Source organism: Balaenoptera acutorostrata, chromosome 14 (assembly GCF_949987535.1).
Source record: "Balaenoptera acutorostrata chromosome 14, mBalAcu1.1, whole genome shotgun sequence".
NCBI classification, from domain to species: domain Eukaryota; kingdom Metazoa; phylum Chordata; class Mammalia; order Artiodactyla; family Balaenopteridae; genus Balaenoptera; species Balaenoptera acutorostrata.
In genome coordinates, this window is record NC_080077.1 from 75,159,449 (window position 1) to 75,183,384 (window position 23,936).

Consider the following 23,936-nt stretch of genomic DNA (forward strand, 5'->3'; position numbering starts at 1 on the left):
TATCAGCTGAATGTCAGTTTGGCTTAGGACCAAAATGTGGACAACCCATGTAAGTCCTACTTGATATGTATAACAGTAACAGTGGAAAAGCCTGACCAGAGCCACCAAGACAGAGTATCAAGGCCCTCACCAAACTGCCATGCACAGATATAAATGAAAGACCCCTAAGGTGAAGAACTCTGTAATATCATAAATATGTTTCCCAAATCTTCCTTTGAGGCTCCACTTACTAGGGTAACAATGCATTACAGAAAGGAAACCACTAGGCATTTGGGAAATCATCTGGCAACAGTCTGAACAAATACAAGTTTCTGAAACCATTGTGATCTACTGGACAAAGTGTATGCTATAGGAATGAATCTATCGTCTAGTTATCTTCCCAGTGAAGAGGCAGAATTGATTTCTTCATTGTCTATGGCAACATCCCCACATTGGATCCATGATACATAGAAGAAGAGTTATTCTGGCAAGAAGTACCAAATGATTTGCCAAGGTAAGTCCCACCATCAAAAGCTTTAGAAGCAGCAAGGGTGTGATTTTTATCACATCCAGACTTAAATGATCTTTGGCATGTGCAAGAGAAAGATAGGGCTCGAAGAGTGACAGCATTAGGTTCATTAATTTAATCAGATGCCGATTCTAACTGTAGCTGTTGTCAGACAACTTCTCTTTCTTGGAGCAAATCAGTAGGTAGCAATTAATTTGGCCAGTGCTTTTTTGTTTTTTCTTTATTCAAGTAAGGAGAGGGCACCTGTAGTGTCAGTTTATCAATAAGCCACATTAAAGATTGTCTTCTCTTAATGTTCCATTAACCCTCTGTGTGCCAGAATATAATTCTTGATACCAGACTTCGATCATCTCACCATTGTACAGGGCATCATGCTGGTCTAACACATTGATGATGATATATGCTCATAAGACCTGGAGCACAGGTGTCATGAGCTTCTCTGGATACCTGGTAAGATACATCGTGCTGAGGGGTAGAAGATACATCCTGGGAAAGCACAAGATCCTGCCACCTCAGCCAACTTTGTGGTGGTCTGGTCTTTGGTATATGTTGGAATATCCTGTCCATAGTGAAGAAAAAATTGTGTGCTCTCTGCCACCTACAACTAAGGAGGAGCCTCAGTGTTTGGCGGGCCTCTTTGAATTTTATGTGCGATGCTCAAGCCCATTTATGGGTTGATCCAAATGCTTCTAGATTTAACTGGGCTCGGAAGAAAAGTTTCTCCGGCCAATCCAGGTTGCAGTGAAAGTGGGTCTACCATATGGACCCTTTGAGGGAGATCCAGTGGGCTTAGAGTTTTGAGGCAAATCAGGATTCTGTATAAAACCAGGATTTTTGAGCAAACCGTACCCTCTTCAGAAAATACCTATTCTTTCAACTTACTACTGGGCTGCTTGAGGTAAAAGCAAGTGAAAGAAAATTGTCCTGTTCAAGAGGGTTCTGTGAAGACCTCAGATGGGCTCCCTCCAAGCCTTCTCAAGTTCTCAGAAGGATGGCATGTAAGCAGACATACATAGAAACTCACAGGCAACATATTTCTGATTTAATACAGGGATGTTTTCGAAGTCCTTATGTTATGGTCCATCAGCTCATCCAGCCCACTCTTCAATCCATTATGCGAGTATCCTCAGCCCTTAGCCTAACATAATAGACCGACAAGGGAGAACATACTTGAAGAAATACTGATTTAATTACATTAAAAAAAAAAAGACACACGGATTTATAATGAGCATCCTTTCCAAATAGCCATTTAAAAATATAATGTATACATCATCAGGATTCTCGGATTACAAGCAATAGAGACTGATTCTGACTTTGAAGGAAAAAAGGGGGCAGATGTTAGGTAGCTCAAAGGAGGTTTTGGCCAACTGAGCATTCTGTAGGCCAGAAAGGAGGGTGGCATTAGGGATTCAAGCAGCAAGAGCTCAAAACCATCTCTCCGGGAGGCTGCTAGAGGGCAGCTTGATTCCAATCACTTCTCCTCCCAGAGAAGGGGCATTTCACCAGAGTAAGTGTGTGTGTGTGTGTGTGTGTGTTTGGGGAAGGTAGGGGAGGTGCTGGTTCCTATCAGGCTAGGCAAACAACACCAGAAGTGTATCTACTGTACATACAAGCCGAGCTTTGAATTATCATTACGTGTGTATATATTTTTTCTATGAAACCTACATTTCTATTATTAGTGCTTCTGATAGGAAAAAAGCATTGGCACATGCTCCTATTGGACCTGTCAAAGTAGGTTCTGAAAAATCATCATCAGAAAGAGCTCCAGAAGCAGTAAAGCATTCATAAACCAGAATTTATTCCCTTCATTTGAGTTATGTAAATAATTTTTGTTCCGTATTCTTTAAACTTCTCTCTCCGTGGCTACTTTTGCTCATTTAATCATAGAAAACCCTCTCTGAGTGGCTTAGGCACATATTAGGTGGATGGTATCTATTCCTGTCTCAGTTCAAAGGGAAAAAAGTTAACGGGGTTACATCTGTTTAGGGCCTGAAAACTTGTGAATGCTAATTATACTTCTTATGGCCTTGGGGAGATTATATGGGAAGTTGAACTCCTATACTATGTTGTTTTCAGTCCTGGTAAAGATGGAGAAATGAGTCTTTGGCCATGTCAGTCCTATTTCCTCCCTTTGTATACAGGGAAAGTGAGGCCCCAGCTTGAGTCCCAGCCTCATGCAAAGCCAGGATTAACACATGCATCGGCAAGGTGGATAAGCAGGCAAGGCGGGCCCACGACAAGAGCCTTGGTTTGAGGGTCTGAGTTGTGCCGTGAAAGGAGACTCATTCTGAGGAGCTAAGAGGAGCGCAGGGAAGGACAGCGTGGACCGCGTTCCCAGGCCTCATGGTTAGGAGAGTCAGCTTAGTGCAGGGTCTGCGGTTTGTCACGTCCTGGCCCTGCCCGGACATGTGTCTGCACCCTAGACACAGACTAAAACCAGACACCGGAATGGACCGTTTCATCGAAGATTCTGTAAGTGCCACCAGCACACGCAGGAATTTTGGCATCTAACGTCATCACGAGATGGGGAGTGAAGCACCCCCTCCATGTCCCTACATTTCAGCACCCAGCTTTGGTGTTCTGAGGGGACCAGGACATCAGTGGGGTGCTCCCCGGGAGACGGCGGTAGGAGCTAAAGAGAGAGTGGGAAACCAGAGGAAGCTGCAGAGAGGCAGCTCACGACCTCATGTCCTCCCTTACTGCAGGTGAGACTCCCAGAAATTCCTGGAGAGGGGTAGATGCTTTGTAATAAAAAGGTTTGGCAAGAGCTGCTTAAATAGGAGCTATTATCGTTAAAATAAACTCTCATTTTGAAGAAGGCAGGTGAAGCTTGTGGAGCTTGAAAGTTTCAGAAGAGATGGCAGTGACATCACCTTTTGTCCTCTAGGAAGGTGATGGTACAGGGCCATCCACACTGGTCCTCTCCCAAACTCCTTGCCCCACAGAGCGATGCGAACTGGCACAGGGACGAAGACCCATGCGCACTACTGGTGGGGCAGCGTGGACCAGAAACCACATCTTGTTCTGTGGAGAAGAACCCAACCAAGAACATTGGTGCATGACCCTTAGTACCGTCAATCAACCGATGTAACAACACGGCGTGGTGTCACCACCATTACAGTTAGGATTTGGCTTTATGAAAAGAAAAAACCCCAAACAGGGAGTTTAAGTGAGAAACGTGGTAAACACGTGCTCTCTCTTTGTTCTGATTTTAAACTTGACTTAGAAAAATGTGGGGTGTCACCTGCATGCTAGCAACATGAAAAGGAGAAATGTTATTCATATTTGTGAGTTCGGAGCTGCAATTTGACGACTGCCATTAAACTGGGCTTTGGACTCCTTTTTAATCAAATTAGCTTCACTGGTTTAACTGACAGGTTTTTATTAATTTACCATTAAATAGCTTTCAATTAACACAAGAACATAGAGGTAACATCACAATTGCACTGTTATAAAGTTAAAAGCCTTCTGTGTTTCATTTCCAGGGGAAAATGCTGGAGCTAGGTTCCCCACAGATGATGCTTAACTGGTCCTTTTATTTTGGTCTTATTAACAGAAATACTAACTTAGCGAGATTACAAGCATAGGTCTCTTAATAGCTTCCTAGGAGTCAGAACTTTTGCTTTCGATACCAAATAATATCTGGAAAACATGCTCACTTTTGTGTTTTTTGAGAAATTCTAAGAACTGGCCCAGATTCATGTGATAGTCATTCCTTAAGCCATAGTCACCATGGGCCTCAAGAAGTAATTCTTCAAAAGAATGGAAAAGGCGCAGGTCCTCCCCATTTCCTTCTGTTTCGATACTTTCGGCATGCTTACAGGAAATGTGTTTCCAGTTGGGATACCTAATTGTGTGCCAGAATTCCTCACAGTGCTCTTTGAAGCCTTCCACACAGATTATCCCCGGCTTTCCCGTCATGCAAAATCCTGTCACGTCTAACCTTTTCCCGACATCCAGAATCTTTTTCCGTAGGTCCTGCTGATATATATGGTGGCTGTAGATCCACATTCGCAGGAATGTGTTCTTGACCGGCTTTGCTTGTGTAGACGGTTCGTACACGAGCTTCCTGTTCAGGAAGTAGGAGGCACTGTTGTCCTGCAACCACTGGATGGCCGCACACACACAGAGCTCACCTGGGTCAAAAGTCCCTACGTAAGAAGTGAGACCTTTGTTGAGAAGGAGCTGCTGTTGTCTGTCAAGTTCGGATGACCGTCCGAACAGCTGCAGTGCTGCATAGGGGTAGCTGTGAGGCATGGTTACTTGCAAGTCAATTTTCACCTTGAAATGAAAATCAAATAGATTTAAGTACCGTAAAATCACGTAAGCTAGTTTATCCGTGGCCACTGCACGATGCTGATCAACGTCATAGTTACTGCTACTATTACGTGTCAGCTATGCGCCAGACACTGCACAATCTTCTGAACACAATTTCACATACATAAATTCCTTCCATGTGTGCATTCACTCATTCCCATATTCATCCAACACCTACCACGTGTCAGGAACCCTATGCTGAAATAAAGAAGTGAAGAAGCTAGACACTAGTTCTGCCCTTCATGGAAAGAAGCCGAGAGCCTAGTGAAGGAGACAGACATTAAACAAGCAATTATACCACAGCAAGTATTTCATTGCAAAGGTGAGAAGCATTGCCATAGAAAAGTACGCGGATCCACTGAAAGGTGGAACCAGAGGGAATGCATCCAGCCTGGGGAGCCAGGGAATCCCTCTGCGGGAATGACGACCAGAGGCTGACTGGGAAGTAGCTAGCACAGCGGTTCTCAGATGCCTGGTCCACTTTGTTACTCGGGCTATGCCAACGTTGCTGGAGATAATGGATCAGAAGGTGAAGGTGAATTCATTTTCAGAATTTAGATTTTCTATCTGTATTTGCTGTCAGTGTCACGGTGCCATCAAAGAAACGGTCATTCACTCCTTAAAAGCCAGTTTTGCTAAAGACAATATTTAGATTTGTGAAATCATAACATATGTACAAGATAGTCCATACTACAACAGCAAGATTGGTAAAAGTGGATGAGTGAATAGAATAATAATGGCAGAAGAAGACTGCAAGATGTGTTTAATAAAAACACTAGGCATATTTATGAAAAAAACCCACAAAACACTAGGCATACTGGTATAAAAGGTGTGCATATGTATGTAAAATTCAAGATCTTTATTGAAAACAACTTACAGGGCATCCCATATTTTGCTAGAATATTCCATATATGCATCTGGAATATTCTCTATTTGCTTCCTGGACAGGAAGCTCAGGTTCCAAGTGTTTCCAATATAAACTGGGCACCTGGCAACAATTAAAACCACTCAGGGCACCTACCTTGGGCTCCTCGATCTGGAGTGTAATCACAAATTCGATTTTTGGTGGCAGTGCCTCCCTTGTGCCTTCCAAATATCTCTTTATATTCGTCAGGGCATTGACATCTTCAAGTTTTACTTCTCCTTGGTTAGGAAACATAGAAAACAGCATTTCCATCTCCAGCAGCTGAAGTTGAAGGCATTCCTTCATTGAAGCAGACATGCTGACTTGAAATCAACCTGTCAGGAAAACCGGAAGGGCCCTGGGACACTGGATTTGTCAACGTCGGCGGTGTCCAGAGGAATTTCCCGCAGCTCCCTTTTCGTGGAAGCAGCTTTGCAGGAGCGCTATTACGCGTCGAGAGCTAAGGGCACAAACCGGGACACTTACACTCTTCTGCTTTACCTCCTGGCCCCCAAATCTAGTATACACGACATCCTCCAAGATACGTCGTTAAAATTCAGATTCCCAGTCCCTTTATCCCCAGCCCCCGCTTCCGATCTGGATCAGGGAATCCGGACTCTCAACAAGTGTTCCGAATTATTCCGTTGCAGGTGGTTGGGCAACCACCACCTGCAGACGCTCTGCAAGCCTGTATTCTGGGAAAGGCGAGGGGCCCAGCCTCCGAATCCCACCCAGGTGTCGGGCTTGGGCGGAGCTGGCAGCTGCGGCGAGGGAAGCCCGCAGTGCCGGCGGGGCGGAGCTCCGCCTCCCCCGGCTCCCAGGTCTCCGGGGCCGAGCTGCGCTCCACGCCAGTTGCCGCCCCTCAGCCCCAGCGCCACGAATCCCTCCCGGGTGGGCCTTTCCGCCTTTCTCGGGAGCCACCCTGGCCCCGGGCGGCATCCTGTGAGTCCGGGCGATTTGGATCCACCTGGCCTCTGCCCCGAGGGGCCCAGGCTTAGTGAGGGGGTCTTACAGGTAAATAAATAAAATGACGTTTCGTGCGAGCTGGGGCGGGGGGGATGGGGAAGGGGGCGGGGCACGAGAAGGCTCCACAGAATCAGACGTTTGGGAGATGAACCTCGAGAATCGACAGGGGGATGTGGGAAGCCGGGCGGCGCTCACTGGGGCCGGGACCACCTGGTTAGAGGCCTCATATCGGGGCTGGTACCCCCCATCCAGGACCACTTGGAAGCCCGGCTTCCCAGGAACGCGGGACCTGCCACCCTCTGAGACCCAAATCTGGAGTCAGGGGCTGCGTATCTGCCGGTCGCAGTGCTCTGAGGGCCCGCGACCCTCGGCCCCAACCCCCGGGCCACCGCGGGGGCCTCACCCTTCCCGGTCATTCAAAGGAAACAGCCCCAAGCCCTCTCGCAACGCGGATCCGCAGTTCCGCAGGCGCGAGCCGCGCGTGACCGGCAAGGAGGCGGGGCCTGGCCCGCGGAGTCTTTCCCCGCTGTGATTGGCTGAGGGGCGGGACGACGGGCCGGAAGCCACGGAGGGCCACGTTGCGGATGCCGACTTCCCTAGTGCGGTTCCTGCCTAGTCTGGTTCCCCCCGCCGCCGCGGGGGAGGTGGTCCGCGCTGTGGAGGTGAGAGGGGGGTCGGGGGTGGGTCTCCCGGCAGAGGTGAGCGGGGTCCCGAGGCTTGGCGGCGAGAAGGGGACCTTCGGGTCCGCAGGGGTTCGGCCGACCGCCAGGTTAGCGGGCCTGCTGGCGGACTGACTCGCGGGCCGCGCGGGACACACCTCCTCGCCCCTGCGGCTCGGGAGCGGGCTGGAGGCGCGGGCCCGAGGGTCTCGAGCTGGGGAAGGGGTCTCGTCCATCACCTAGGTGGGGACCTCAGGGCTGGGTGCCAGGAAACGTGGGGCGATTCGGGGGCTGGGAGGAGAGGGGAACTAACGAGGTGCTGAAGACTGAACGGAGGGAAGTTCTTAGCTTTTTTAGAGTGGACAGTTTGGACTTGAAAATACTTTCAATAAAAGCCCTTCACATACTCTTTGAAAGTAGTTTTAGGACCTAAAACGCATGAAAGGGTGGAAACATTTTACCTTGACTCCTTCTTTTTTTAAAGACTTTTTGGACGTAACAGCTGGTTTACGCCCTTAGAAATAATCACGATACATTGACGACCGGTCACTTTTTAATAAAACGTCTTCGTGCTTGTGAACTAGATTTGATCGCTCTAGGCCAAACTAAATTAGCGTCCTGAATGCCAGCTTTTTCCAGCTGGACAAAAGCAAACATTTTAACTTTTGTTCATTGACGCAGTGAAGGACAATAAAGAAAACAAGAGTTGGAAGCCCCAAGTTCCACTTAAGGTTGGAGTATCCCAGAGAAGGAAGTACTAGCGGGCTAAGGGCTGATGTTTGATTTTTTAAATGAAAGGTAAAAGGAAGATGTTGCTAGTTTCCGAGCTTAATTTAGAAGGGTGTCCTGATCCTCCCTTATGAAAATACAAAAATCCACTGCAAGGTGTATCGGGAGGTCTGGGCGGTCTTGGAGAGGAGGCTTTGCTTTTCCTTTGGGAATAGGTCTCTGTAGCCTGGGAGGAATAGCGGAAGAACTACACAGATTTCCCAGATATTTTGTGTATGCAGCCCCAGTCCACTGGAGAATGTGACCTTTGGCCTCAGTCTCTCAGCAGCTTCCCATGTAAAATTTAGGTTGTTTAACTGATACCCAGAATTAAGTTTTCCCATTTGTAAAATGATATGATCCCTTGTAGGATTCTCTGAATCTAGGTGTAGAATCTTCATTTTAGTTGGGAATGGACCATTTTAAGTTTGCCTTGGGTCCAGGAATTGTTGGGGACAGTCTCATTTCTGTCCTGAAGTGAACAATACAGGTAATGCTAACCTCCGGGACTTATTCTACCATTTTTTTCCTCTCTCAAACATAGGATTTTTGGGGGGAGGTTCAGAATGAGGCAGATCTGTTAGTTTGGGATGGCAGTTTTTGAACCAGATGGTCCTTGAAAGATTTCTTATGCCTGAAAAACTTTCCTTAATTTTGTAGACATGGATTTAGATGCTGTTACAAAGCAGTCAGCATTACATGCCAAGCCTGATGGACTCACTCTTCAATATGGGACTGCTGGATTTCGAACGAAAGCAGAACATCTTGATCATGTCATGTTTCGAATGGGATTATTAGCTGTCCTGAGGTCAAAACAGACCAAATCTACTATAGGAGTCATGGTAACAGCATCACACAATCCTGAGGTAATGCATTTAGTGCTCCGATACAGCAGAACGTTTATTTGCAAGACCAAACCTTAGTTTCTGAGCACTTTGACCCAAAGTACAAATTCTCATTCTAGGAATGTGCCTTCTCATTGCTATATGCCTTTACTTTTGAAACAACTCTTTTCTTAACAAGTGTTCATTTAGCTCATGACTCTTTAAAGGGTGTGGAGAGAGTGAAATGAGATGGTCATTTTTTTGGAGCGTGTCCATATTGAGAAGTAACAGAACGTCCTTCCAAGTTAGTTGTATTGAGACAGCATCAGTAATAAAAAGTGTTGCCTCTGTTAATTTAGCAGAGATTAAAGAGATTGGAGGCAAGCTGGGGGAGGGGAGAGGGCAAATATTTGAGAAGACTTAGCACAGTTTGAAAATTTTCACACAGCTTTTCTATAGCTAGGGAATAGTTTCCCGTTCTGAGTGAACAGCCAAACACGTGGCTCCAGGGATCCAAAGGTGAGCACTGGGCAGAAGACTGATGAGGCCTGATGGGTCTAGTGTTTACGACAATTAAGTTTCTTGACACAATTTAACCAATATATTCTTTTTTTAAATTTTTTTTTATTTTTTAACTTTTTAAATTTTTTTATTATTAATTTTATTTATTAATTTAATTTATTTATTTGGCTGCGTTGGGTCTTCGTTGCTGCACGCGGGCCCTCTCCAGCTGCGGCGAGTGGGGGCCACTCCTCGCCGCGGTGCGCGGGCCTCTCACCACGGTGGCCTCTCCCGCTGTGGAGCACGGGCTCCAGGCACGCGGGCCTCAGCAGTTGCAGCACGTGGACTCAGTAGTTGTGGCTCGCGGGCTCCAGAGCGCAGGCTCAGCAGTTGTGGCGCAGGGGCTTAGCTGCTCCACGGCATGCGGGATCCCCCCAGACCAGGGCTCGAACCTGCGTCCCCTGCATTGGCAGGCGGACTCCCAACCACTGCGCCACCAGGGAAGGCCTAACCGTCATATTCTGTACTGGCCTATGACTAATACGTGGCTTCAATAATACGCTTCTGTTCGGTTGCTCGGGCACGAGACTTTTGCCTTCGTAGCTAAATCAGCAGCAAGTTAAGGCTCTGTGGGTTAGTGAAGGATTGTAACCTCCTCCCTTCCCACCCCAAAACAAGAGGATGTTGCTTATTCAGCTTCTAAATGTGGATCACTCTGAAGGTGTAAGTGTCTACATGGCTAAATCACCTTAATTGCTTAATGCTTTCTAGACAGAACCCCACATTTATTGTTAATTTCAGAAGCACCGCTTAAAACAATTCTGAGCTATTTCCTTCCTTTGACATTCACTCTGAACTACACTTTATTTCTCTCCAGAAATTTGAGCAGACCAGAATTGGGCGTCAGTTTTCAGCTTCTGTACCACCCACTGGTTGACACGCTGGCCAGTGTGTTCTTTGAGTGCAGCCATAGCGGGAAGGATCTCCAGGGGTCCTGGGTCTGCTGCAGTTGTGCCTCATCAGTTAATTGATGGTGAATGCTCAGATGACAGCCTTTTAAAACAGCTAGTATGGCACCGTGGCTGTTGGATTTACGAGTCAGATGGACTTGATGTTTTAATATCAGAACTGACACTAGCCGTATGAACGTAAGCAGATTACTTGCTCTGAATCTCAGTTTTCTCCAAGTAAGACTGGAGTAGCCATAGGATTATTAGTTAGATAGATAACGTGTGTTGTGAGGATTTACTGAGGTGATGTGTGTACAACACCTAGTGCAGCGCCTGGCCTTCAGTAGTGGTCACCAGTGAAACTGCCCGGCCAACACTGTCTTTTGTTGGGGGGAAAGCAGCTTGGGTTTACTTCCTCACTCACCCTCACGACTTTGCGCCGATGGCTTATTATTTGTTTTTCTTTCAAGGAAGACAATGGTGTAAAGTTGGTTGACCCTTTGGGTGAGATGTTGGCACAATCCTGGGAGGAGCACGCTACCTGTTTGGCAAACGCTGAGGAACCAGATTTGCCGAGAGTGTTGGTGGACATCGGCGAGAAAGCGGCTGTGAACCTGCACCAAGATGCCTTCGTGGTGATCGGTAGAGATACCAGGTGCCCATCGGAGCTACTGGTGAAAGCTGCCTGGGAACACCACGTAGATGGTTGCATCTGTTTTAGCACCCAGGACAAATCAAAAGAGTCGAGTAAAGTGGAACTGCCCTGAGAGGCTTCTCCACGTCCTGGTCTTTTCAGTAAGGATGTAGGAGCTCAGTGACCACTGCAGCTTGGGCTTTGGAGTCTGAGCCCCCCCCAACTCTCACACTTACTGTATGGGTTGAGTAGGTCACTTAACCTTTTGGAGCTTACCTTTGCTCACCTGTACAACGTTGATGATGAGCCTACATCATGCAGTCCTTCCTGAGGATTACATGAAGTAATACATGCAACACACCTGTTTCCTGGCACAAGCGAAGCACTTAGCAAATGTCTCCCATCCCTTTACTTCTGTGGGTTTACGTTTTTCCCCCATAGAGTAAGAACATGTGATTGTAAGTCATTATTTTTAGAGATTTACTTTATAACCTGTGTTATTGTTGGTTCATAGATCATTTTTCCCTTGCTGGAGTTCATTGGAAAGCATTAACCATCTATATTATTTCTACGCATTTGTCACGTTTGGCAGCTCTACAAAAAGGTGTTATTGTAAAATGTTAGATTAAAAGTGTACTTTGGAACAGAAGCATTCTCTTTTGCATAAGATCTGGTTTTAGCCAGAGATTCTTTCTAAAGGAAATTTCTACTCGGTCTCCGAATGGCTTAGACTGGTGTTTTACCCTTAGTGTGTTACCAGAGGGACTTCCAAATACCATTGTTTGTGGATTTATAGGTAGCAGAATAGCCAAGTGACTTATGTTCTGAAGCAAATTATTATCTCACAGTAGTCTTGCACATGTATTGGGTTGGCCAAAAGGTTCATTCGTTTTTTTCCGTAAGATGGCTCTAGTAGCTCTTAGTTGTCTTAAACTTCACTCGAAACAGTTTTGTTAGATTGTATGTGACAGCTGTCATATCAGCGTGCATTTAAAAAAAGACTTAGCAAAATTGGTGAATTTTTGTGTAGCCATTTTAATATTGAAGATGGAAGAAAAAAAGCAACATTTTCGGCATATTATGCTCTATTATTTCAAGGAAGGTAAAAATGCAACCGAAACGCAAAAAAAGACTTGTGCAGTGTATGGAGAAGGTGCTGTGACTGATCGAACGTGTCAGAAGTGGTTTGCAAAGTTTTGTGTTGGAGATTTCTCGCTGGATGATGCTCCATGGTCGGGTAGACCAGCTGAAGCTGATAGTGATCAAATTGAGACGTTAATTGAGAACAATCATTGTTATACCATGCGGGAGATTGCCGACATACTCAGAATATCCAAATCAAGCACTGAAAACCATTTGCACCAGCTTGGTTATGTAAACTGCTTTGAGGTTTGGGTTCCACGTAAGCTAAGTGAAAAAAAACTTCTTGACCATATTTCCACATGTGATTCTCTACTTACACGTAATGAAAGCGTTCTGTTTTTAAAAGAAATTGTGATGGGCAATGAAAAGTGGATACTGTACAATAATGTGGAACGGAAGAGATTGTGGGGCAAGCGAAATGAACCACCACCAACCACACCAAAGGCCGGTCTTCATCCAAAGAAGGTGACGTTGTGTATAGGGTGGAATTGGAAGGGAGTCCTCTATTATGGGCTCCTTCCAGAAAACCAAATGATTAATTCCAGCAAGTACTGCTGCCAGTTAGACCAACTGAAGGCGGCACTCGATGAAAAGCGTCCGGAATTAGTCAAGAGAAGATGCATAATCTTCCATCAGGATGCCGCAAGGCCGCATGTTTCTTTTGATGACCAGGCAAAACCTGTTACAGCTTGGCTGGGAAGTTCTAATTCATCCGCCGTATTCACCAGACATTGCACCTTCGGATTTCCATTTATTTCAGTCTTTACAAGATTCTCTTAATGGAAAAAATTTCAGGTCCTTGGAAGACTGTAAAAGGTACCTGGAACAGTTCTTTACTCAAAAAGATAAAAAGTTTTGGAAAAGTGGAATTATGAAGTTGCCTGAAAAATGGCAGAAGGTAGTGGAACAAAAGGGTGATTACGTTGTTCAATAAAGTTCTTGGTGAAAATGAAGAATGTGTCTCTTATTTTTACTCGAATACCGAAGGCACTTTTTGGCCAACCCAGTATTTGCCTCTTAACCTATTACCTAGTTTAAATGATATAGAACATCTTTTTCTACAAGGCAGTCATATATCTTACATATCTTATTTTCAGATAGATAGAAAAATAATTTATTCTGACTTTTTAGAATGAAAACTAGATTCTGTACGCTTGGTGGTTTAATACCCAGCCCTGGGTTACGCACGCTCTGTGGTTTCAATATTTATTGTTACTGTTCTCAGCGTATGTGTTGTTACAGTGAAACTTGAAAAGGTATTTGGGTAGGTTAATTAGTGTATCCTTTATTTCCTAAATGCATTTTAAAGCCAAACTCTTTCCAAGAAATATATTGTGAAAGGCTTAATGGAAAATGCTTACGCTTTACCCGTATTATCTTTTCAGAGTTTTCAGGCTTGGCAGGTTTCATTTAGTTCGAATACAATGGACTTGTTATTCTGAAACTGGTAGCACAGAATTTCTGCATTTGCTTTCAGAACTAGCAGCTCAGTTGGTCTCGGGATGGGGTGTAATATTTTCTTCCTTTTCTTTCCTAGGCCCAGCAGTGAGAAACTTTCACAGTCTGTAATAGATGGTGTGACTGTTTTAGGAGGTCAATTCCATGGTATGTATTTATCCTGACTTGTAAATTAATCTTTAAAAAAGTTTTTTTAAAAAATTGCAAAATAAATATCTATTTAATTTAGAAAAGTTTGAAGCTACAGATAAAGTTAAAAAAAAAATGGACTCCTAGATATAAACTACTAGCTTTTTTTAAAAAAAAAAATATTATTTATTTATTTATTTATTTATTTTTGGCTGTGTTGGGGTCTTCGTTTCTGTGTGAGGGCTTTCTTCAGTTGCAGCAAGCGGGGGCCACTCTTCATCGCGGTGCACGGGCCTCTCACTGTCGTGGCCTCTCTTGTTGTGGAGCGCAGGCTCAGTAGTTGTGGCTCACGGGCCTAGTCGCTCCGCGGCATGTGGGATCTTCCCAGACTAGGGCTCGAACCCATGTCCTCTGCATCGGCAGGCAGGTTCTCAACAACTGTGCCACCAGGGAAGCTCTAAACTACTAGCTTTTTAAGTTAAAAAAAATTTTCTGGGCTTGCGTATTATATTTTACTTGTAGGAGATAATATGTAGGCAAGGCTGATCTTAGACAGCTTCCTTTATAAGGCTGAATTTCCTGATATAAAAACCCCTGAGGGGACTTCCCTGGTGATGCAGTGGTTAAGAATCTGCCTGCCGATGCAGGGGGACATGGGTTCGAGCCCTGGTCCAGGAGGATCCCACGTGCCGCGGAGCAACTAAGCCCGTGCGCCACAACTACTGAGCCTGCGCTCTAGAGCCCATGAGCCACAACTACTGAGCCTGTGTGCCACAACTACTGAAGCCCACGTGCCTAGAGCCCATGCTCCGCGATGAGGGAAGCCACCACAATGAGAAACCTGCACACCGCAACGAAGAGTAGCCCCTGCTCGCCACAATGAGAGAAAGCCCCCTCGCAGCAACGAAGACCCAACACAACCAAAAATAAATAAGTAAATAAATTTTTAAAAATGTTTACCAAAAAAAAAAAATAAGCCCTGAGGTAACTTGAAGATGTTCACTCCGGGGAGTTTTTGTCAATATCGGGTATTCCTGAATAGCTGATCACGTGTGGAGTCAGCTGTCAACAGGTCAAATAATGATGGAAAATATCTTTGACCTACTTGTAATCATGATTTGAAGTTGTGACAGGTGGTTTTTCCTATTGTATCAACTGAAGAAGAATTGAATGCCACAAAACAGGCTGGAATCCTCTTCTCACGTAGGTTGTGCACCATGTGAATGCAGTGACTCCACTGTGCTTGGAGGTGAATCTTCCTGGTGTCAGATCTCCCTCATTTAAAATACCTTCTCCTGATCCCCTCAACCTCCTGTGTGTTCCCTCATTCCCGGTTAACCTGGCCTCTTCCGGGACTCACCTGGTTTGCTTCTCTGTTTGCTTTTCTCATCATTACTAAGCCTACTAAGCCTCCGTTACTAAGCCGGTGAGCCTCGTCCTTGCCTCTGCAGGGAAATATCTCCCCCGACACTAATCTGCTATAAAGCGGGAATTGACGTGGGGCCCGGGCTTCCCGGGGAGTGTTTGGTCAAGCTGCAGGGATCCTGTGGGCCTCTGGATACAGCGTGCTGTGTTACCTGCACGTGCGCTTTTCTAGGGAGAGGGCTCATAGCTTTTGTCAGATACTCAAAGGGGTCTGTGATCTAAGAGTAACTCTCAGAATTTATATTTTAAAGTTTTTATTTCCGTTGATGTCTGTGAAGAGACATCAACTGAAATAACATCAACAGTCCACACTGTGACCTCTCCCTTTCTTTAACTTCTACCTCCTTGGCCACTGTTGTGTACTGGTCTTGTCCACGGGCTCCTCTTGTGTCTCTCCTAATGTGGCATTCCTCACTTCTCGCTTTCTTTCTGCCTCATTTCTGAATGAGTGTCTTCACTGCCATAGCTCCAGCTGCATATGTTCTTTTATTCATTCGCTCATCAGTTGATCAGCCATTTTTGACTACCTGCTACATACAGCCCTCCAGGAGTCTGTTTCTCTGCGTATCACAACCTACAGTAAGAAACCGATTTTGTGTCATGACATGTCTCTACTGTGCTTGTGTGTATGACTGAAATGAAAGTTTCAGTGAACTGTACTTACCCATACTCAATGACATGTGTTCATCTGTTTCGTTAAAAAAATGCAGAAATGGTGGCTGGGCCTACTAAATAGGTTCCATGACCTGTTGACAGGCTTGGCCTGAGGTTTGAAAGCGTTGGTCTGAGTGATGTCTCACCCTGCCCCAAACTGTGTTCTTTCTGTCATCCCCAGAATGGTTGGCCTTTCCAGTCCTGTCATTCTATCTCTAGAACCGTCACTTTTCTAGGATTTTAATCTAGGAAAATTTGAGAGTGATTTCTTTTTCTTTTCTTTAAACCTTTTGCTCAGTTCTCTCCTCAAGTTGGTGTGTTTCAGGAAATGAACGGCGGTTAATGTGGCTGCAGCGCAGAGAGGCGGGGGGAGCGAGTAGAAGGTGGGTCAGGGAGGTAAGCCGGGCCAAGTCCCTCCAAGCCTTGCAGGTCCTGGTGAGAGTTGGGGCTTTACTCCAAATGCAGCGGGACTCTGTTGAAGGGCTTTATGCCAGAGGATAGGATCACATTTTCACTTTAAGTCCCTTTAGCTGTTGTGGGGGGAGGGGGGGAGAGGGAGGGAGGGGGGGAGAGAGAGGGGGGAGAGAGGGAGGGGGAGAGGGGGGGAGAGAGAGGGAGGGGGGAGAGAGAGGGAGGGGGGAGAGAGAGAGGGAGGGGGGAGAGAGAGGGAGGGGGGGAGAGAGAGCAGGAGGGGGGAGAGGGGGAGAGAGAGGGAGGGGGGAGAGAGAGCAGGAGGGGGGAGAGGGGGAGAGAGAGGGAGGGGGGGAGAGAGAGCAGGAGGGGGGAGAGAGGGGGGGAGAGAGAGAGGGAGGGGGGAGAGAGAGGGAGGGGGGAGAGAGAGCAGGAGGGGGGAGAGAGGGGGGAGAGAGGGGGGAGAGGGAGGGGGAGAGGGAGAGAGGGAGAGAGGTGGGGGGAGAGGATGGGAGAGAGGGAGGGGGAGAGGGGGAGAGGGGGGAGAGAGGGAGAGAGGTGGGAGAGGATGGGAGAGAGGGAGAGGGAGGGGAGAGAGGGAGGGGGAGAGAGGGAGGGGGGTAGAGAGGGAGAGGTGGGAGAGAGGGAGTGGGGAAAGAGGGAGGGGGGAGAGAGGGAGAGAGGTGGGAGAGAGGGAGTGGGGAAAGAGGGAGGGGGGAGAGAGGGAGAGAGGTGGGGGGAGAGAAGGAGGAGAGAGGGAGGGGGAGAGAGGGAGGGGACTGTGCAGTAGTTCGTGCAAGACTGATGCTAGTGAGAGAAATGGAAAAAGGTGGAATTAGTAATGAATTCAAAGGATTTTGTGACTATGTGGTGAGGCTAGAGCTGTGAAGAATGGCTTCTAGGTTTCTGGGTTGTTCCGTGGAATAGGTAGTGATGCTTTTTACTGAGTAACTGTCTATAATAGTCATTTAGTAAATGTTTATTTGGTAATTTTGATATCGGTCACAAAATCCTTTTGTTTCATCCTTCAGTATGTGTCTTTGGAATATGGTTTTTCTCTCCTTACACACTTCCATTAAGCTAGTCTAAGCTCTTACTCACTTTTTTTGAGCTTTTCCACCTCCTCTCACCTAATCCTTATACCGGAGCCAAAGTTGCCTTCACAAAATACCGTTTCTGTTACCTAACTGCAGGGCTCAAGAACTTAAAGTGACTTCTTGCTTCCAGTCCAAAGTCTTGTGCTTGACTTTGAAGAACATTGAGGGATTTCGTCACGGAATATTTATTGGATCCTGGTCCACTTTTGCTGTTCTCTTGCTTCGTGCTTATGGTGCCTTTCTTGTGTGTTTAGCTGTTTTTGACTATAAGCTGTTTGTTTTCTGGGAAAATTATTTGTGGGACATTTTTGCGGTTTATGATAAAGGTGTATTTCCCTGGCTGAGTTTAGTGTTTGCTTCTGCTGGGGCCTGGGGGTACTACCTGGCTGGTGGGTGACAAGGTTCTTTGATGCCAGGGCTCTTCTGGATCCCGTGTTTACGTGAATTTGAACTGGGTGTCCGTGGGAGGCCTGTGCTTGTGGTGACAGCTGTTTGGGGTGGGCTTCCCCCTCTGCTCTGCTCAGCGTCAAGACAGCTTTCTGGGGAGTAGGCCCTGGGGGCTGATGCACTTCTCACTCACTCTTGCACTGAAGAGTAGTCCTTTGTGGTTTTATTTTTAATTTAATTTTTATTTTATATTGGAGTATAGTTGATTTACAATGTTGTGTTAGTTTCAGGTACACAGCAAAGTTATTCAGTTACACGTATACATATATCCATTCTTTTTCAGATTCTTTTCCCACGTAGGTTATTACAGAATATTGAGTAGAGTTCCCTGTGCTATACAGTAGGTCCTTTTTGATTATCTGCTTTATATATAGTATTGAATAGTATGTGTATGTTAATCCCAAACTCCTAATTTACCCCTCCCCGCCACGTTTCCCCTTTGGGAACCATAAGTTTGTTTTCTAAGTCTGTGAGTCTATTCTGTTTTGTAAATAAGTTCATTCGTTTTTTTGTTTGTTTTTTAAATTTTATTTATTTATTTTATTTATGGCTGTGTTGGGTCTTCGTTTCTGTGCCAGGGCTTTCTCCAGCTGTGGCAAGCGGGGGCCACTCTTCATCGCGGTGCGCGGGCCTCTCACTATCGCGGCCTCTCTCGTTGCAGAGCACAGGCTCCAGACGCACAGGCTCAGTAATTGTGGCTCACGGGCCCAGTTGCTCCACGGCATGTGGGATCCTCCCAGACCAGGGCTCGAACCCGTGTCCCCTGCATTGGCAGGCAGATTCTCAACCACTGCGCCACCAGGGAAGCCCCTCATTTGTTTTTTCTGTTTTAGATTCCACATGTAAGTGATATCATATGATATTTGTTTTTCTCTGTCTGACTTAATCATTTAGTATGATGATCTCCAGGTCCATCCACGTTGCTGCAAATGGCATTGTTTCATTCTTTTTTATGGCCGAGTAGTATTCCATTGTCTATATGTACCACATCTTCTTTATCCACTCCTCTGTCGATGGACATTTAGGTTGCTTCCATGTCTTGGCTATTGTAAATAGTGCTGCAGTGAACATTGGGGTGCTTGTATCTTTTCGAATTATGGTTTGAAGAATAGTCCTTTGGGGCTTCAGCCTCATGAGAGCCTGTTCCCTCAGTTGCACGTCTTAGACCAGCATGGACTGTTTGCACTGAGAACCATTGCTCAACTTCCTGTTTAGAGGAATGTCCTCAGAGCAAAACTGGCTTCCCTTAGCTCACATCCTGGAGTTCTCTGTTCATGTAAATTTTGGCCTAATTCCTTTGTAATGTTGGTACTGTAATAAAAAGAGATTTTTCTATTCAGCATTTTTGGTTGTTTTCGGGAGGCGGGTTCATCTGAATTACATAGTTTGTAATGTTACTGGAAATAGAACTCAGTTATCACTTTTCTACGTTGCTCTATTTTTACACTGCTACCCGTCTATACTAAATGATTGGTTTTTGCTATCAGTAGTAGTTCATATTTTTTTTAGAACCAAGTATGTGTCCAATGTGTGCCTTTTCCACCACCAGTTAATTCTGACACTATCTACCTGGAATTAGGGTCACGTCCCACAGGTTAAGGGCTCAGTGCCACAAGCCTTGCCCTTCCCCCCTTCAGATGCCAGTCACCTGGGCTGCTTTTTTAAATTAATTAATTAATTAATTTATTTATCACTTGGGCTTCTGACAGCCCTCTCCTTGGGGTCGATTAATTTGCTTAGGTAGGCTCATAGAAGGAAATATTTTACTTACTAGATTACAAGTTTATGATAAAGGGTATAACCCAGGAACAGCCAGATGGTAGAGAGTTACATGGGAAGGGGTGTGGAGTGTCCGTGCTCTCTGGGCAGGCCACTCTCCCCAATCTCCTCTTGCTCACCAAACCTGGAACCCCATCCTTCAGGGTTTTTATGGAGGCCTCGTTACATAGGCGTCACTGATTAGATCGCTGGCCATTGGTGTTTATATTGGAGTATAGTTGATTTACAACTCAATCTCTTGCTGCTCCGTCCTCCCCTCCCTGGAGTTAGGGAGGAGATGGGGAGGAGGGTGGGGAGGACTGAAAGTTCCAGTTCTCTAATCCTGTGGTTGGTTCCCTGGCAGCCAGCCCCCATCCTAGTTTCTAAGGGCTGTCCAAAAGTCACCTCATTAACATAACAGAAGACACCTTTATTGTTAAGGAGGTTCCGAGGGTTTAGAGGCTGTGCCAGAAGTGGGGACAGAGACCAAATGTATATTTCTTATTATAAAGCATGATGTCACAGTGTGACATGTAGTTATAATGATTTCAGTGGATGTTTATGCATATTTCTGGATAGTTTTCAAAGTTAGTGTTTCTTGTATTCTGAGATGTCTTTTTTTGAAGAGGATTTGTCACCCTGAAATTCACACAGTGTGAGTCCTAAACTTTTCTTCCTTCTTAAGGAATGTGGTAAATTGCTTTTTGTATTTCTGTGACAGATTATGGCTTGTTGACGACGCCCCAGCTGCACTACATGGTGTACTGCCGAAATACCAGCGGCCGGTATGGAAAGGCAACCATAGAAGGTTACTACCAGAAACTCTCCACAGCCTTTGTGGAACTTACCAAACAGGTGAAAGTCTCTTGAATGTGGTTAGAGTTTAAGCAGATGACCAAAATAACACCAGTTGAACAATTTACTTTAATTAGATATTTGTTACCCCTCCTCCTCTTCCAAAAATGTGGCGTGTCTCCTTTTTCTTTTTAGGGCTCTGCAAGGTCTGGGCCTTGTATCCTGCTAATCTGTGTTGACATTTACTCGGCAAGGCATGTAGTATGTTCTGAGCTCACTGGGGGAGAAGAGTGGTGTCCTTGCGGTTATCATTGTGTTTGTTCAGAGGAATTTGGTCTTAGAGTTACTGTAGGTGCTGTTGGCGTCATACTTGAGGCACCTACTGTTGAGAAAGCCTTTCTTCGAGGTGAATTAGCTTCCTAAACCTGAACGAGGTTTGAGGGGTGTAATTCATTTGATCAGCAAATATCGAGTGTATGTCATTGTCAGGCATAGTTAACCAAACCCAAGCCTTTGCTCTCATAGAACTTACATTCTGGGGTGGGGATGGGTAGGAGAGGAGGCTGACAGGAAAGAAGGCAGACGTGCCCGGTGGTGTGATACGCTCTGAGGAGATGACGGATGCTATGACTGCTCATTCGTCTGTGTACTCATGCCCGTATTTGAATGCCTGCCGTGTAATACAGACTATAATATTGTGAGAGACCTTGCTTAATGGAGGCTAAATTCTAATAAAGCTTCATTTCCATCATTTATTCAGTCAGTGAAAGTGTTCCAGTGTCTGTGTCCGAAAAAAGGTGTTTTAACATTTTACTTTGGTGTTTTACAGTTTTCATCTGAATGTGTGTACCCTTTTGTTTCCTGGGTTAAAGCAGACGAGTTAACTGAAATAATGGAAGATGTTTATATATACATATGTATGCCATGCTTCACTTTTACAACTTGAAATTTTTCTTGCGTATGTCTTTTCCTTTTCAGACTTTCTGCAGTGGAGATGACCAAAGAACACTTAAGGTTGACTGTGCGAACGGCATAGGGGCCCTGAAGCTGAGAGAAATGAAACACTACTTCTCCCAGGGGCTGTCAGTTCAGCTGTTTAACGATGGGACCAAAGGGAAGCTCAATCATTTATGTGGGGCTGACTTTGTGAAAAGTCACCAGAAACCTCCACAGGGTACGTGAAAGATGTGTTTTTCGCGCTCTCCCTGAAACCAGTCTCACAAACAGAGCTGGCCAGGTGAGTAAGAGTCATGCAGCTGGTCCCGGCCCTGCCGCTGTTATACATCCGGGCCTCTTCCCGCTCTTCGGTGCCACATGGAGCACAGGCTGCTCTCTGCCTGAGAGTCACAGGACTCCTCACCGGGCGCAGGAAATCTGGTGGAGAAAGCAATCAAAGTGGGATTCTAGAGCCGTGGTCTCAAGCTTTAGCAGGCATCAGAATCACCTGCAGGGCTGGTCCGCACACAGATTCCTGGGCTCTGTCCCAGCGTTTCAGTCTCTGTAGGTCTGGGGTGGGTTTGTCCATCCGCTGCTGTCATGGCAAAGGAACAGCCACATTGTCTAATTGATGTGACACAGCTGTTGGGGTTTCAGTAACTTTACACAAGTTACACAAGCCATTGGTCTCTCACAGGTTATAATTCTTTGCTCTTAATGACCAGTGTTTCTTGTTATTGATGGTGTTAACAAATAAAAATCACTTTTTTCAGGATTCAAGCACATACCTCATCTACTGCCGATTATTTTTTATATGAGAAAGGACATTGTGGTACTAGGGAAATTGCATTCAATTCAATACCTGTAGCTTTCAAAACACTATGTGGGAATCTGTATTGCCAAACCTCTGGCTTGTAAAATGGAATTTTATTTTAGTATCATATCGGGTTTCAGCTTAGATAGATTTTGAATGCTCTTTTTTTCACTTAGCTGTGAAAGAATTTGCCCTGTATACAGTAAACCTGTATACTATTTAAAGCTTAAGACATTGGTTTTTGTTTGGAAGGATAATTATTTTTATGTTGTTTTCTTTCCATTTAAATGGATCCTCTTCCCTTGATTTTGAAGCTATTATCTCCATTCAGGTACAGAAACAATTAGGTATGTTTATGTAGCGCTTCAGACAGGAGAAATGATCAGGATTCTCCTCATTGACAAAACACTCCAGTTATTTATATTTGATTGTACCCTCTGCTCGATCATGTAAGGATAGTAATGGTTCTGTATCTGCAGTTATAAAGACATTTATTCCTTTCAAGTGGGCTTCAGTTTACAAATTGGGAGAAACTTTGTTCAACTGACATTTGATTTTTGTAAATCTTGAGGACAGGCTCTGTTTGCCTAGCACATGTTTAATTTTGCTTAAGCCCTGGAAGGATAATTTTAAACACCTCTTGAAGAGTCATAGTGGACATGCTTCCATGTAACACAGAAGGTCACTTATGATCAATACTTAAACCAAAAGAATTTTCCCTTGTAACTGGTGTGAGAGAAAAACTGAAAACTTTTTACACTGAGTTTTATCCCCCTTTCTTAGACTGAAGAAATTTGAATTATTTGAATTATTTTGAATTCTTCAATTAGTTTGAATTATTCATTTTGAATTATTCTGTGTGGCAGGAATCGAAATGAAGTCCAATGAAAGATGCTGTTCCTTCGATGGAGATGCAGACAGAATAGTTTACTACTACCATGATGCAGAGGGTCAGTTTCATCTCGTGGACGGAGACAAGATAGCAGCACTCATTAGCAGTTTCCTTAAGGAACCCCTGTTGGAGGTACGGTGCGGGGACGGACTGCCCTTTCAAGCAAGACTCACTGGGGAGATTGTTCTGTATTAGGCAGTCATTTGAATGTCCGAGGCACAATCATGGGAAGTGGCCAGAAAACACACGGAGAAGTGGTCATTCCAGTCATTTCAACACTGGGGCTCTGGTTTGAAACCTGAAGAGAGTAGTCTTGTCTTCTTTTTTTTTTTAATTTATTTTATTTATTTTGGCTGCATTGGGTCTTCGTTGCTGTGCGCGGGGCTTCCTCTAGTTGCGGCGAGCGGGGGCTCCTCTTCATTGCAGTGCGCGGGCTTCTCATTGCAGTGGCTTCTCTTGTTGCGTGCAGAGCACAGGCTCTAGGCACGCGGGCTTCAGTAGTTTTGGCACGAGGGCTCAGTAGTTGTGGCTCGCGGGCTCTAGAGCGCAGGCTCAGTAGTTGTGGCGCGTGGGTTTAGTTGCTCCGAGGCATGTGGGATCTTCCCAGACCAGAGCTCAAACCCATGTCCCCTGCATTGGCAGGCAGATTCATAACCACTGCGCCACCAGGGAAGCCCAGTCTTTTCTTTTTTATACTGGCAAAAAGTTTCATGATTTGCAGCTTTACAAAGTTTTGGTTTCTTCATAACTGATATTTTAATGAGGGTTCCACGAACATCATTCCCCAGAGCCTCAAGTTTAAATAGCAAATCTCCTCCTCTGAGGGATTTATTTACTATGATTATAAGCTTAGTAACGTGAGATTTATTTTGTTATGCTCTTTTGGAAATCTCAGGTTAGCTTTAAGTATAAAATGTAATGATAATTATCACAATCGGGAAAATGT

General features: G+C 45.4%; 2 protein-coding genes across 4 annotated transcripts in view; one reads left to right on the forward strand and one right to left on the reverse strand.

Annotated features, from left to right (window-relative positions):
• Positions 1 to 3,613: 3,613 nt before the first annotated feature.
• RWDD2A (RWD domain containing 2A) lies at positions 3,614 to 7,143 on the reverse strand. 2 transcript variants are annotated; one of them, XM_007165005.2, is made up of 3 exons: positions 7,099 to 7,143; positions 5,847 to 5,968; positions 3,614 to 4,789 (listed from the first exon to the last, which is right to left on the reverse strand). In XM_007165005.2, exons 1-3 carry the CDS (start codon positions 7,109 to 7,111, stop codon positions 4,112 to 4,114), a joined length of 813 nt encoding a protein of 270 aa, XP_007165067.1. In that variant the 5' UTR covers positions 7,112 to 7,143; the 3' UTR covers positions 3,614 to 4,111. The 2 variants fall into 2 exon arrangements, with proteins under 2 accessions (XP_007165067.1, XP_057383568.1); XM_057527585.1 differs by lacking the exon at positions 7,099 to 7,143 and having other exon boundaries at positions 5,847 to 6,047.
• Positions 6,189 to 23,936, forward strand: part of PGM3 (phosphoglucomutase 3) — a 28,589-nt gene continuing 10,841 nt past the window's right edge. The window contains exons 1-7 of one of the 2 annotated variants that reach the window (XM_007165007.3): positions 6,189 to 6,743; positions 8,783 to 8,988; positions 10,868 to 11,052; positions 13,712 to 13,779; positions 20,275 to 20,408; positions 21,327 to 21,522; positions 22,965 to 23,122. In XM_007165007.3, the coding sequence (XP_007165069.2) occupies positions 8,785 to 8,988; positions 10,868 to 11,052; positions 13,712 to 13,779; positions 20,275 to 20,408; positions 21,327 to 21,522; positions 22,965 to 23,122 (945 nt within the window). In that variant the 5' untranslated portion in view covers positions 6,189 to 6,743; positions 8,783 to 8,784. Of the gene's footprint in view, positions 6,744 to 6,873; positions 7,358 to 8,782; positions 8,989 to 10,867; positions 11,053 to 13,711; positions 13,780 to 20,274; positions 20,409 to 21,326; positions 21,523 to 22,964; positions 23,123 to 23,936 lie in introns of those variants that run through there. The other variant, XR_009005162.1, reaches the window with a different exon arrangement.

Bases quoted from the DNA above. Each gene is read 5' to 3' on its own strand.
- RWDD2A (XM_057527585.1), bottom strand. From the start codon at position 6,047: ATGTCTGCTTCAATGAAGGAATGCCTTCAACTTCAGCTGCTGGAGATG. The intron at 4,790-5,846 runs GTAGGTGCCCTG...TTTCATTTCAAG, and splicing joins TCCAGATCGAGGAGCCCAAG to GTGAAAATTGACTTGCAAGT.